General features: G+C 40.5%; 1 protein-coding gene and 1 pseudogene across 3 annotated transcripts in view; both read right to left on the bottom strand.

The window, feature by feature from the left end:
* Positions 1 to 851: 851 nt before the first annotated feature.
* The window catches only part of BCO2 (beta-carotene oxygenase 2), a 49,998-nt gene continuing 38,080 nt past the window's right edge, over positions 852 to 12,769 (bottom strand). The window contains exons 8-11 of one of the 3 annotated variants that reach the window (XM_032167398.2): positions 5,937 to 6,074; positions 4,856 to 5,038; positions 3,465 to 3,575; positions 852 to 2,036 (exon numbers count right to left, since the gene is read on the bottom strand). In XM_032167398.2, the coding sequence (XP_032023289.1) occupies positions 1,923 to 2,036; positions 3,465 to 3,575; positions 4,856 to 5,038; positions 5,937 to 6,074 (546 nt within the window). In that variant the 3' untranslated portion in view covers positions 852 to 1,922. Of the gene's footprint in view, positions 2,037 to 2,533; positions 2,589 to 3,464; positions 3,576 to 4,855; positions 5,039 to 5,936; positions 6,075 to 12,769 lie in introns of those variants that run through there. The other 2 variants (XM_058446772.1, XM_058446771.1) reach the window with 2 other exon arrangements.
* On the bottom strand, positions 1,077 to 1,471 carry LOC116476947 (small ribosomal subunit protein eS12-like; annotated as a pseudogene).

The following is a 12,769-nucleotide window of genomic DNA, read 5'->3' as shown; positions in this document are numbered from 1 at the left end:
AGCCGAGGGTGGGGTGGGGGTAGTGGGTGGTCCATAGGAGGGTTGTGCAATTGCAGTAGCATCTGTTGTGGACAGCAGAGAAAAAAACAGTTTAGCAGAAGCCTCCATGCAGGATATAGCCAGCTTCCTGTCTTCTGAGTACCTTAGGACCAATGGTAACAGTCAGACTGTGATGGAAAGAACAAGGTGCTTTTCAGATTTATATTCAAAGTCTACTATCTATGATCATTTGTATTTCTTCTCCTAGGACCTCTGTCACCCACCTATGTGATGATGGTAATTGACAGAGCAGGAGCATCTTTATTTTGGACAAACTGCCACTTTAAGTTCCAGCTCCCTTTCTAGCCTCATGCATTTCAAGGAAATCACTCCTCTTCTAACTACAAGCAAACACAAAAAGCGGACAGTAAAACACAAATAAAGCAATACGGGCACAGAGGGAAGTAGGGGGAAAGTCTCTTGGGTAACTGCCAAATTTCACCCTCATATAATGGGGCCCAGTAAAACAGAGGGTCTTAATAAGGACATTCCTCTCCTTTCAGGTGCACTAAGATAGGGCAGCTAAAAGCAGACTTTGGGGGGTATGCCTGCAGCTGCAAAAAATATGTATGGGAACAAACACACAACTCTCCCTCCCAAATAAACACAACAAAGAAACACAGAAGCAGTCCAAGCCTCTAATAAACTCTCGCACCCTGAATCCTTAAAAACTCTTAGTCTCTAAAAAAGTGTGCCTCTAACCTAACTCAGCCAAAAGGCTCCTCTCGGGTTTGTTTTTTCTAAAATAAACCTGTCTTAACTGGCAAGCCACCTTTCATGTTTCTTTCCTTTTTCTTTAATTCTTGCAGTAATGACCAAAATACATGAATTTTTCTTTCATGTATTCTTATTATTACCTAGAGGAAGATATAGCCAATAAATGAAATTTAAAACTCTCTTCAAAAGGTTGTATCAATACTTTCTTAATTATTTCAAGGAAAAGCCTATATATATATATATATATCTCACCATAGTTATATTATGAATTCTTTGTGGTGTTTTTTCTTAAGAAATATGAGTGCCAAAGTTTTATTTGTTCATTTCTTACATTTGAAATACTCTTCAGTGACATCCTTGACCTAAGATTCTTTGACATAGTCCTTAACTGCTGCACAACTGCAGCCAACCACTTTTCAGGAGTTTCCCTCTCAGTTTTACAGAGGCCTACCCATTCCCCTGATTTCTTGTTGTCATCAACCTTAATTAGGGTGAGTTGGTGTTCAGCACCATGGGCCTCCACCAACTTGACATATGTAGGCTCATTGCAGTTGGGTGCAGGCAGACAAAGGTGGGCTTGGTGCTTGTCTAAGGCTTTGGCAGCTTCACAAATTGCACTTGCTAGGCCATCATGAGTGAGGGCGGTCTTCAGCACCTCTTATAAAGTAGTGTTAATGGCCATGACACCTCCAGCAGCAATGCCTCCGTTGGCCATGATGGTGTATTAAGGGTAAAACCAAAGCTCGTATGCACTCGAGCCTCTGCCATGGCGTGACTTGACAGTGGCAAGGAAATAGTGAATTCTGTTTTTAACAGAAATTTTTAAACTAAATGTCTATTTGGGACATTGGTTTGGGAGGTACAGTGCCCTTTATGCTCTGTCTTTTGTATAGAGTACATGCTTTGTTTTTCTTTTTATTTTTATTTTAGATTCTAGGGTACATATGCAGGCTTGTTACATGAGTATATTGTGTGATGCTGACGTTTGGGCTTCTAACGAACCCATCACCCAAACAGGGAACATAGTATTCAACAGGTAGCTTTTTAACCCGTGCCCCTCTTCCTCCTTGCCCCCCTTTTGGAGTCCTCAGTATTTATTTCTCCAGTCTTTATATCCAAGTGCACACTTATTTTAAACCTAGTTTCCAGACCTTGTGGTTGTCCCATCAGATGGGTATGAAGGTACCATGGAACCCATAAGGCATCTGCACAGGTACCTCTGCTCGGCCCAGCTCTTCAAAGTTCTTGGCATCCAAAACTAGGAGAAAATTGCTTTCATTCTAGAAAAGACAATATTGAAAATTATCTTTCTTTCATCAAAAATTTCCCTGTCTCCTCCACTAAGCTATAAAATTCCTAATGGAGAGACCATGTTGGTCGGGCACAGTGGCTCACATCTGTAATCTCAGCACTTTGGGAGGCCGAGGTGGGTGGATTGCTTGAGATCATGGTTGAAGACCAGCTTTGGCAACATGGCAAAACCCCATCTCTATAAAAAATACAAAAATTAGCCAGGCGTGGTGGTGCACACCTGTAGTCCCAGCTACTCAGGCTGAGGCAGGAGGATCGCTTGAGCCTGGGAGGCAGAGGTTGCAGTGGACTGAGATTGTGCCACTACACTCCAACATGGGTGACGGAGCAAGACCCTGTCTTTAAAAAAAAAAAAAAAAAAAAAAAAAAAAAGAGCGAGAAAGATAGAGCAAGACCATGTCTTACACATCTTAATATTTCTCCCCAGAACCTAGCACAGTGCCTCACCTATACATGCACAAATTGTTTCCTCAGTTGCTGAACTGGACTGGAAAGGATATCATGGCTAAAGAAGTTCATACCTACAGCAAAGAAATCAAGTTGTTCCTATCAATCACCTTTATAGGATTTTTTTGAGTTTAATATTTTTGCTTGCACCTTTCCAATCTTCTAAAAGACAGAAACTCTTTCTTCCAAGTTAGAAATGCCTCCATTTTGTGTTACTTTGGAGCTGTTCAAAGGGCAGCATTGCAAGGCAGATTGAGATCTGCCAAATCTAATTCCAGGAATGGCAAGTGCATGGCATGAGGACAAAGTCCTCCTAAAGCCCATGGCAGATATTGCTAATTGATCATAGCCTTTCTTACTGAACCCTTAAAAGGCCGCAGAGCCCTGCACGCCAGGCAGCCACTAATAATTAATCAAAGTTGATACTCAAAGTGAACCTATTTACCATAAGATTGCCCTAGACAAGAAGTCAGATGGTGCATAGTGTTATTGGGACACTGGACCAGGACTGATGACATTGGACTTGGAGGTCAGTTCATTGAAATTGGCAGCACACATGATGGTATAAACATTAGACTGGAAGTCAAAAGACTTGGATTTAAATACTGGCTTTACCACTATGAGATCTGATGCAAGTCTACTTCAACTTCTTTACTTTACAAATTCCACATGTATAAAATGGTATCCCACAAAGTTGTTTTGATAACTAAATATGTGTAAGTAGTTCGTAAATAACAAATTCCTATGTAAATACAAATTGTTATTATGGTCTTCCAAACAGAACTTTAAAACAATAAAATATGGATTGAGATAAAAGGGTATATAAATAGTAAGGAGGGGAAGAGAAGGGAAAAGGAATCAAACTATCAACAGATGAGTGTGCATCCTTGATTTATCAGATGATTCAGTGCTACTCTTCTTTCTGACTGGTGATAGGGAAATATATTTACCTGGTTGGGAGTGATCACCACAGAAAGAATAATCCCACCATCTTCTTCACTGGTTCCTGGTGCTGGAACAAAAACAGGTTCTGAGGGATAAAAGCCATCTTCTCTCCAAACCTGCAAGTCCCAAAAAAAGCATTCGATAAAAGGCAATTAGTAAGTAGGGAGCTTTCTATGGCTTTTGTCACTCCAAGCATGAATTTGGCTGTGATATAGTTTGGATGTGTGTCCCCTCCAAAGCTCATGCTGAAGTGCTGAGCCCAGTGCTGAAGGTGGGGCCTAGTGGGAAGTGCTGGGTGATGGGGGCCAGTCCCTCATGAATAGCTTAGCACCATCCCCTTGGTGATAAGTGAGCTCTCGCTCTATTAGTTCGTCTGAGAGGTAGTTGTTTTAAAGGAGCCTGGCACCTCCTCCTCTCTGTCTTGCTCCTACTCTCTCACCATGTGACATGAGGCTCCCTCTTTGCCTTCTGCCATGATTGTAAGCTTTCTGAGGCCTCATCAGAAGCTGAGCAGATGCTGGTACCATGCTGGTACATCCCACAGAACTATGAGCCAAATAAGCCTCTTTTCTTTTTCTTTTTTTCTTTTTTTTTTTTTTGTTTTTATTTTTTGTTGTTGTTGTTTTGTTTTGTTTTTGAGACGGAGTCTCGCACTGTCGCCAGGCTGGAGTGCAGTGGCGCAATTTCAGCTCACTGCAACCTCTACCTCCCGGGTTCAAGTGATTCTCCTGGCTCAGCCTCCTGATTAGCTGGGATTACAGGCATGTGCCACCACGCCCAGCTAATTTTTGTATTTTTAGTAGAGACAGGGTTTCACCATGTTGGCCAGGAGTTGATCTCCTGACCTTGTGATCCATCCCCCTCGGCCTCCCAAAGTGCTGAGATTACAGGCGTGAGCCACCACGCCCTACCTAAACCTGTTTTCTTTATAAATTATCCAGCATCGGGGATTTCTTTATAACAACACAGAACAGACTAACACAGGCTGTCAATAGAATATTCCAAAAGTAAAAGAATCAGGCCTACTGAGTTGAATATGGGAGAAAGAGAGAGAGTCTTTGCAGTCCCAGATTCCATCACCATCGAACACAATTTGTGTAACTATAATTTGCCATCAACTTTAAATATAGGTGTCCCAACAACCCTAACCCCACAATTGCTCCCAAAATAACATCAAGATGAAACACAGAATTATTTTGCTGGGCCTGGGGTCAATTTGGATTCCCTAGAAGGAACATACTCCTAACTTAGATGATTTCATAGTTCTCAAATAAAAGAAAATAGCTGAGCTGCTTAAATACTGAAGAATCTTAAGAGCTACTTTAAATAAAACAAACTAATTCAAAGGGAAGAACAGGTCTCTGAAAAGTTCAAAAAGGAAAGAGTTTTTCATCACCTTCAGTGTCTTATTCACCACGTCAACCTTGATCAGAGAATCTCCCACCAAATGCCGAAAGCCACAGCCATAAAAGAAATGATACTTTTTGCCATTGAATTGACCATAGTAGATCTGAGGAAATTCAATGCCTCCTTCCTTTTCTAGGTCCTCCTGATGTAGATTTTCATGAGAGCACCAGATCTAAAAGAGATTTAAAAAGGATTTGTAGTGGTTGCTTAATTCTTATTTTCCTCTTATGTAGGTCAGTGAGGAGCCTCATACCCTATAAAGGTTTGTGACAGGGCTTGGGAACTGAGGTTCTATGTCATTTTTTAATAGTGTTCCTCTCTCCATCATATGTGTGGATGCATAATGGTTATCAAATTTTATTAATAAGCTGTCAAATGACATAGGAGGTGGACATATGCTTTTTATTCTTCTAAAGCTAAGGCATCGACAGCTACACAATGATAGGCCTGTGCTAAGCACATATTATCTAAAAGGTGGGGATTGCGGCTGGACGCGGTGGCTCAAGCCTGTAATCCCAGCACTTTGGGAGGCTGAGGCAGGCGGATTACCTGAGGTCAACAGTTCGAGACCAGCCGGGCCAACATGGCAAAACCCCATCTCAACTAAAAATACAAATACATTAGCCAGGCGTGGTGACAGGTGCCTGTAATCCCAGCTACTCGGGAGGCTGAGGCAGGAGAATTGCTTGAACCCAGGAGGCAGAGGCTGCAGTGAGCCGAGATAGCACCACTGCACTCCAGTCTGGGCGCCAGAGCGAGACTCCATCTCAAAAAATAAAAATAAATTTAAAAAAAGGTGGGGATTGCTAATGCCAAGCTCAAATGAATAGACATTCCACAACCATTAGACAGTTCCATATCTCTGTTTCAAAGCACAGGAAGGATAGATAAACACTGTGTTAATTCCCACTGTTTCTGCAATTCTTGTGCAAGCAATGTTACATGACCTTACTCTGCTCGGATGAATGTTATAAAAGTTATTGGGTACCAAACATTTTGGAAAACAGCTAAAGAATAAAGCAACACCACTAAAGTTCAAAGTCTTAGTCTAATGTCTGTTCATAGCATACCGTTCCATCAGCCTGTTTCACAGCACTGGCTGAAGTATAGGACAATGGACTCAGGTTGTCTCCCTCAGGGGCATTCAAACTGACATTTAAAGGCAAAACAAACCTTCGAGGGAACGATTTGGCTGCTGAATTATAGACCTGTTTGGGAAGAAGAAAGAGATGAAAATTGTCATTCATATGGTAACAGTACGTCCCAATAATTTAGATCCAGTCAACATCATTGGCATTCCTAAATATTTAAATAAATGATAATTTCCATTCATTCACCTACTTAATATTTGTTGAGTACCTACTATAGCCCAAGCAGTTTTAGACACTGGAGATACAGTCATGAATAAAGCAAAGTCTTTGGCCTCATATAATTTATATTCTAGTGGAGGAATGACAATAAAGAAATTTAAAAATTAGAAAATATTTGTGGCCAGGTGCGGTGGCTCATTCCTGTAATCCCAGCACTTTGGGAGGCTGAGGCAGGCAGATCACCTGAGGTCTGGAGTTCAAGACCAGCCTGACCAACATGAAGAAACCCTGTCTCTACTAAAAATACAAAATTAGCCGAGTATGGTGGCGCATGCCTCTAATCCCAGCTACTCGGGATTCTGGGGCAGGAGAATCGCTTGAACCTGGAAGGCAGAGGTTGCGGTGAGCCGAGATCGTGCCATTGCACTCCAGCCTGGGCAACAAGAGTGAAACTCCGTCTCAAAAAAAAAAGTGTTATTTAATTAGCATCAAATAAACAAATGATTATATAACAAACAGTAAGAAACTAGAGAGTAACAAGCAGTGCTTTCCTTCTTCAGATTTGATCAGGTAGACCTTTGTGTGGAAAAGGATCAACTTAGCAGGCCTGGGTTGTTCAAACCCTGCACTATTTCAAGAAAGACTTGTGTTCATGACTGACCTTGGGCTGTTACTGGGAACTGAGCCCTTGGGCTGTTCTGTCTGATAAGAGTGTTCTTGCATGTGCCAGTCCTTAAGTGACTCTGCAGTAGTTTGTCCAGACAGTTTATGCTAACAATGTGATTTATAATGAACACCTCCATTCCCCTGAGGATCTGGAACATCAGTAACTGAGGGTCATCATGTAGGGGTTTTATGCTTATATGATTCATCCCCAATGTTTCTTTGGAAGACAACATTTTACACACGTTGTCACTAGTTCCTGGAGGAATTAAGCATGTCCATTGTGACTCTACTGGGAGAGGAATCTTAGAAGCATGTACCTGGTTTCCTCTAGACTTCATCTCATGCACCTTTTCCTTTTGCTTATTTTGCTTTGTATCCTTTTACTGTAATCATGAGTCATGAGTATGACTATATAGAGTCTTTTTAAAATTTTTAAATAAAGATGGGATCTCACTATGTTGCCCAGGCTTGTCTCGAACTCCTGGACTCAAACAGTCCTCCTGCCTTGGGCTCCCAAATTTCTGGAATTACAGGCGTGAGCTACTTCGCCTGACCTATATTGAGTCTTATGAATCCTCCTAATGAATTATCCTGGAAACTCCCAACACAGCTTCTCCGTAGAGATGATGTTTAAGCAGGAGACCCAAATAAAGTAAGTGTGTTTTTCCCGACAGTAAGTGCTTTAAGCCCATTTTCCTCTCCTGAAATACTGTAGGATGGAGAACAAACTGCACCATTTCCTCCCATACACCTAGTCTATATGATCTCTGTAGCATGCAGAAATATTTTTAGTGAGTAAAGATTTAGTGCTATTCTTAAGATTCATAAAGAGTTATTAGCTTTTTTTTTCTAAAAGGTAACCATGGCTTCAGAAGTTACTAGCTTTTTAAAAATGACTTTAAATTATATTTACAATTGTTTTCTCTTGCAAAGTCATAGCTAAACCAAAAGACACTTCAAATAATGGTAGATTACATCATATGGATCAACTACCCCATTGAAAACAACTAGAAATTATGGACAAAATGTTTAAAACAGCTGCCTGAAGGCATTGGTGAGCTAAAAAGACAGTGAAGAACAAAGGGGCCAGGTTTGGGATGAAAAGGAAACCCACAGAAACCAACTGGATACTGGGGCAAGTTTTCCCCTAACTACTTAAACATATGCTCAACATTATTAGTCATTAGGAAAATGCAAATCAAAACCACAATGAGATATCACTTCACACCCATTAGGATGGTTATTTTTTTTTAAACCCAGAAAACAACAAATGTTGGTAAAAACGTGAAGAACTGGAACTCTTGTGCATTGCTGATGGTAATGAAAAATGCTGTTCTGCAGCCACCGCTGCTGACACCCAGCCAAACAGGGTCTGGAGTGGACCTCTAGTAAACTCCAACAGACCTGCAGCTGAGGGTCCTGTCTGGTAGAAGGAAAACTAACAAACAGAAAGAACATCCACACCAAAAACCCATCTGTACATCACCATCATCAAAGCCCAAAAGTAGATAAAACCACAAAGATGGGGAAAAAACAGAGCAGAAAAACTGGAAACTCTAAAAAGCAGAGCACCTCTCCTCCTCCAAGGAAACGCAGTTCCTCACCAGCAATGGAACAAAGCTGGATGGAGGATGACTTTGACAAGTTGAGAGAAGAAGGCTTCAGACGATCAAACTACCCTGAGCTACGGGAGGAAATTCAAAACAATAGCAAAGAAGTTAAAAACTTTGAAAAAAAATTAGAAGAATGGATAACTAAAATAACCAATGGAGAGAAGGGCTTAAAGGAGATGATGGAGCTGAAAGCCAAGTTTCGAGAACTACGTGAAGATTGCAGAAGCCTCAGTAGCAGATGCGATCAACTGGAAGAAAGGGTATCGCTGATGGAAGATGAAATGAATGAAATGAAGCGAGAAGGGAAGTCTAGAGAAAAAAGAATAAAAAGAAATGAACAAAGCTTCCAAGAAATTTGGGACTACGTGAAACGACCAAACCTACGTCTGATTGGTGTACCTGAAAATGACGGGGAGAATGGAACCAAGTTGGAAAACACTCTGCAAGATATTATCCAGGAGAACTTCCCCAATCTAGCAAGGCAGGCCAACATTCAGATTCAGGAAATACAGAACACGCCACAAAGATACTCCTCGAGAAGAGCAACTCCAAGACACATAATTGTCAGATTCACCAAAGTTGAAATGAAGGAAAAAATGTTAAGGGCAGCCAGAGAGAAAGGTCGGGTTACCCACAAAGGGAAGCCCATCAGGCTAACAGCTGATCTCTCGGCAGAAACTCTACAAGCCAGAAGAGAGTGGGGGCCGATATTCAACATTCTTAAAGAAAAGAATTTTCAACCCAGAATTTCCTATCCAGCCAAACTAAGCTTCATAAGTGAAGGAGAAATAAAATACTTTACAGACAAGCAAACGCTGAGTGATTTTGTCACCACCAGGCCTGCCCTAAAAGAGCTCCTGAAGGAAGCACTAAACATGGAAAGGAACAACCGGTACCAGCCACTGCAAAAACATGCCAAATTGTAAAGACCATCGAGGCTAGGAAGAAACTGCATCAACTAATGAGCAAAATAACCAACTAACATCATAATGACAGGATCAGATTCACACATAACAATATTAACTTTAAATGTAAATGGGCTAAATGCTCCAATTAAAAGACACAGACTGGCAAACTGGATAAGGAGTCAGGACCCATCAGTGTGCTGTATTCAGGAAACCCATCTCACGTGCAGAGACACACATAGACTCAAAATAAAGGGATGGAGGAAGATCTATCAAGCAAATGGAAAACAAAAAAAGGCAGGGGTTGCAATCCTAGTCTCTGACAAAATAGACTTTAAACCAACAAAGATCAAAAGAGACAAAGAAGGCCATTACATAATGGTAAAGGGATCAATTCAACAAGAAGAGCTAACTATCCTAAATATATATGCACCCAACACAGGAGCACCCAGATTCATAAAGCAAGTCCTGAGTGACCTACAAAGGGACTTAAACTCCCACACAATAATAATGGGAGATTTTAACACCCCACTGTCAACATTAGACAGATCATCTAGACAGAAAGTTAACAAGGATATCAAGGAATTGAACTCAGCTCTAAACAAAGTGGACCTAATAGACATCTACAGAACTCTCCACCCCAAGTCAACAGAATATACATTTTTTTCAGCACCACACCACACCTATTCCAAAATTGATCATATAGTTGGAAGTAAAGCTCTCCTCAGCAAATGTAAAAGAACAGAAATTATAACAAACTGTCTCTCAGACCACAGTGCAATCAAACTAGAACTCAGGACTAAGAAACTCACTCAAAACCGCTCAACTACATAGAAACTGAACAACCTGCTCCTGAATGACTATTGGGTACATAATGAAATGAAGGCAGAAATAAAGATGTTCTTTGAAACCAACGAGAACAAAGACACAACATACCAGAATCTCTGGGACACATTCAAAGCAGTGTGTAGAGGGAAATTTATAGCACTAAATGCCCACAAGAGAAAGCAGGAAAGATCCAAAATTGACACCCTAACATCACAATTAAAAGAACTAGAAAAGCAAGAGCAAACACATTCAAAAGCTAGCAGAAGGCTAGAAATAACTAAAATCAGAGCAGAACTGAAGGAAATAGAGACACAAAAAACCCTTCAAAAAATTAATGAATCCAGGAGCTGGTTTTTTGAGAAGATCAACAAAATTGATAGACCGCTAGCAAGACTAATAAAGAAGAAAAGAGAGAAGAATCAAATAGATGCAATAAAAAATGAAAAAGGGGATATCACCACCGATCCCACAGAAATACAATCTACCATCAGAGAATACTACAAACACCTCTATGCAAATAAACTAGAAAATCTAGAAAATGGATAAATTCCTCGACAAATACACCCTCCCAAGACTAAACCAGGAAGAAGTCGAATCTCTGAATAGACCAATAACAGACTCTGAAATTGTGGCAATAATCAATAGCTTACCAACCAAAAAGAGTCCAGGACCTGATGGATTCACAGCTGAATTCTACCAGAGGTACAAGGAGGAACTGGTACCATTCCTTCTGAAACTATTCCAATCGATAGAAAAAGAGGGAATCCTCCCTAACACATTTTATGAAGCCAGCATCGTCCTGATACCAAAGCCAGGCAGAGACACAACCAAAAAAGAGAATTTTAGACCAATATCCTTGATGAACATTGATGCAAAAATCCTCAATAAAATACTGGCAAACCGAATCCAGCAGCACATCAAAAAGCTTATACACCATGATCAAGTGGGCTTCATACCTGGGATGCAGGGCTGGTTCAACATACGCAAATCAATAAATGTAATCCAGCATATAAACAGAACCAAAGACAAAAACCACATGATTATTTCAATAGATGCAGAAAAGGCTTTTGACAAAATTCAACAACCCTTCATGCTAAAAACTCTCAATAAATTAGGTATTGATGGGACGTATCTCAAAATAATAAGAGCTATATACGACAAACCCACAGCCAATATCATACTGAATGGGCAAAAACTGGAAGCATTCCCTCTGAAAACTGGCACAAGACAGGGATGCCCTCTCTCACCGCTCCTATTCAACATAGTGCTGGAAGTTCTGGCCAGAGCAATCAGGCAGGAGAAGGAAATAAAGGGTATTCAATTAGGAAAAGAGGAAGTCAAATTGTCCCTGTTTGCAGATGACATGATTGTATATCTAGAAAACCCCATTGTCTCAGCCCAAAATCTCCTTAAGCTGATAAGCAACTTCAGCAAAGTCTCAGGATACAAAATCAATGTACAAAAATCACAAGCATTCTTGTACACCAATCACAGACAAACAGAGAGCCAAATCATGAGTGAACTCCCATTCACAATTGCTTCAAAGAGAATAAAATACCTAGGAATCCAACTTACAAGGGATGTGAAGGACCTCTTCAAGGAGAACTACAAACCACTGCTCAATGAAATCAAAGAGGATACAAACAAATGGAAGAACATTCCATGCTCATGGGTTGGAAGAATCAATATCGTGAAAATGGCCATACTGCCCAAAGTAATTTATAGATTCAATGCCATCCCCATCAAGCTACCAATGACTTTCTTCACAGAATTGGAAAAAACTACTTTAAAGTTCATATGGAACCAAAAAAGAGCCCGCATTGCCAAGTCAATCCTAAGCCAAAAGAACAAAGCTGGAGGCATCACGCTACCTGACTTCAAACTATACTACAAGGCTACAGTAACCAAAACAGCATGGTACTGGTACCACAACAGAGATATAGATCAATGGAACAGAACAGAGCCCTCAGAAATGATGCCGCATATCTACAACTATCTGATATTTGACAAACCTGACAAAAACAAGAAATGGGGAAAGGATTCCCTATTTAATAAATGGTGCTGGGAAAACTGGCTAGCCATATGTAGAAAGCTGAAACTGGATCCCTTCCTTACACCTTATACAAAAATTAATTCAAGATGGATTAAAGACTTAAATGTTAGACCTAAAACCATTAAAATCCTACAAGAAAACCTAGGCAATACCATTCAGGACATAGGCGTGGGCAAGGACTTCATGTCTAAAACACCAAAAGCAATGGCAACAAAAGCCAAAATTGACAAATGGGATCTCATTAAACTAAAGAGCTTCTGCACAGCAAAAGAAACTACCATCAGAGTGAACAGGCAACCTACAGAATGGGAGAAAATTTTTGCAACCTACTCATCTGACAAAGGGCTAATATCCAGAATCTACAATGAACTCAAACAAATTTACAAGAAAAAAACAAACAACCCCATCAAAAAGTGGGCAAAGGACATGAACAGACACTTCTCAAAAGAAGACATTTATGCAGCCAAAAAACACATGAAGAAATGCTCATCATCACTGGCCATCAGAGAAATGCAAATCAAAACCACA

Source organism: Hylobates moloch, unplaced genomic scaffold, assembly GCF_009828535.3.
Source record: "Hylobates moloch isolate HMO894 unplaced genomic scaffold, HMol_V3 SCAFFOLD_11, whole genome shotgun sequence".
In the NCBI taxonomy this organism is placed as follows: Eukaryota; Metazoa; Chordata; class Mammalia; order Primates; family Hylobatidae; genus Hylobates; species Hylobates moloch.
The sequence above is the reverse complement of the archived record's forward strand: the minus strand, read 5'-3'. Positions and strand labels throughout refer to the sequence as shown.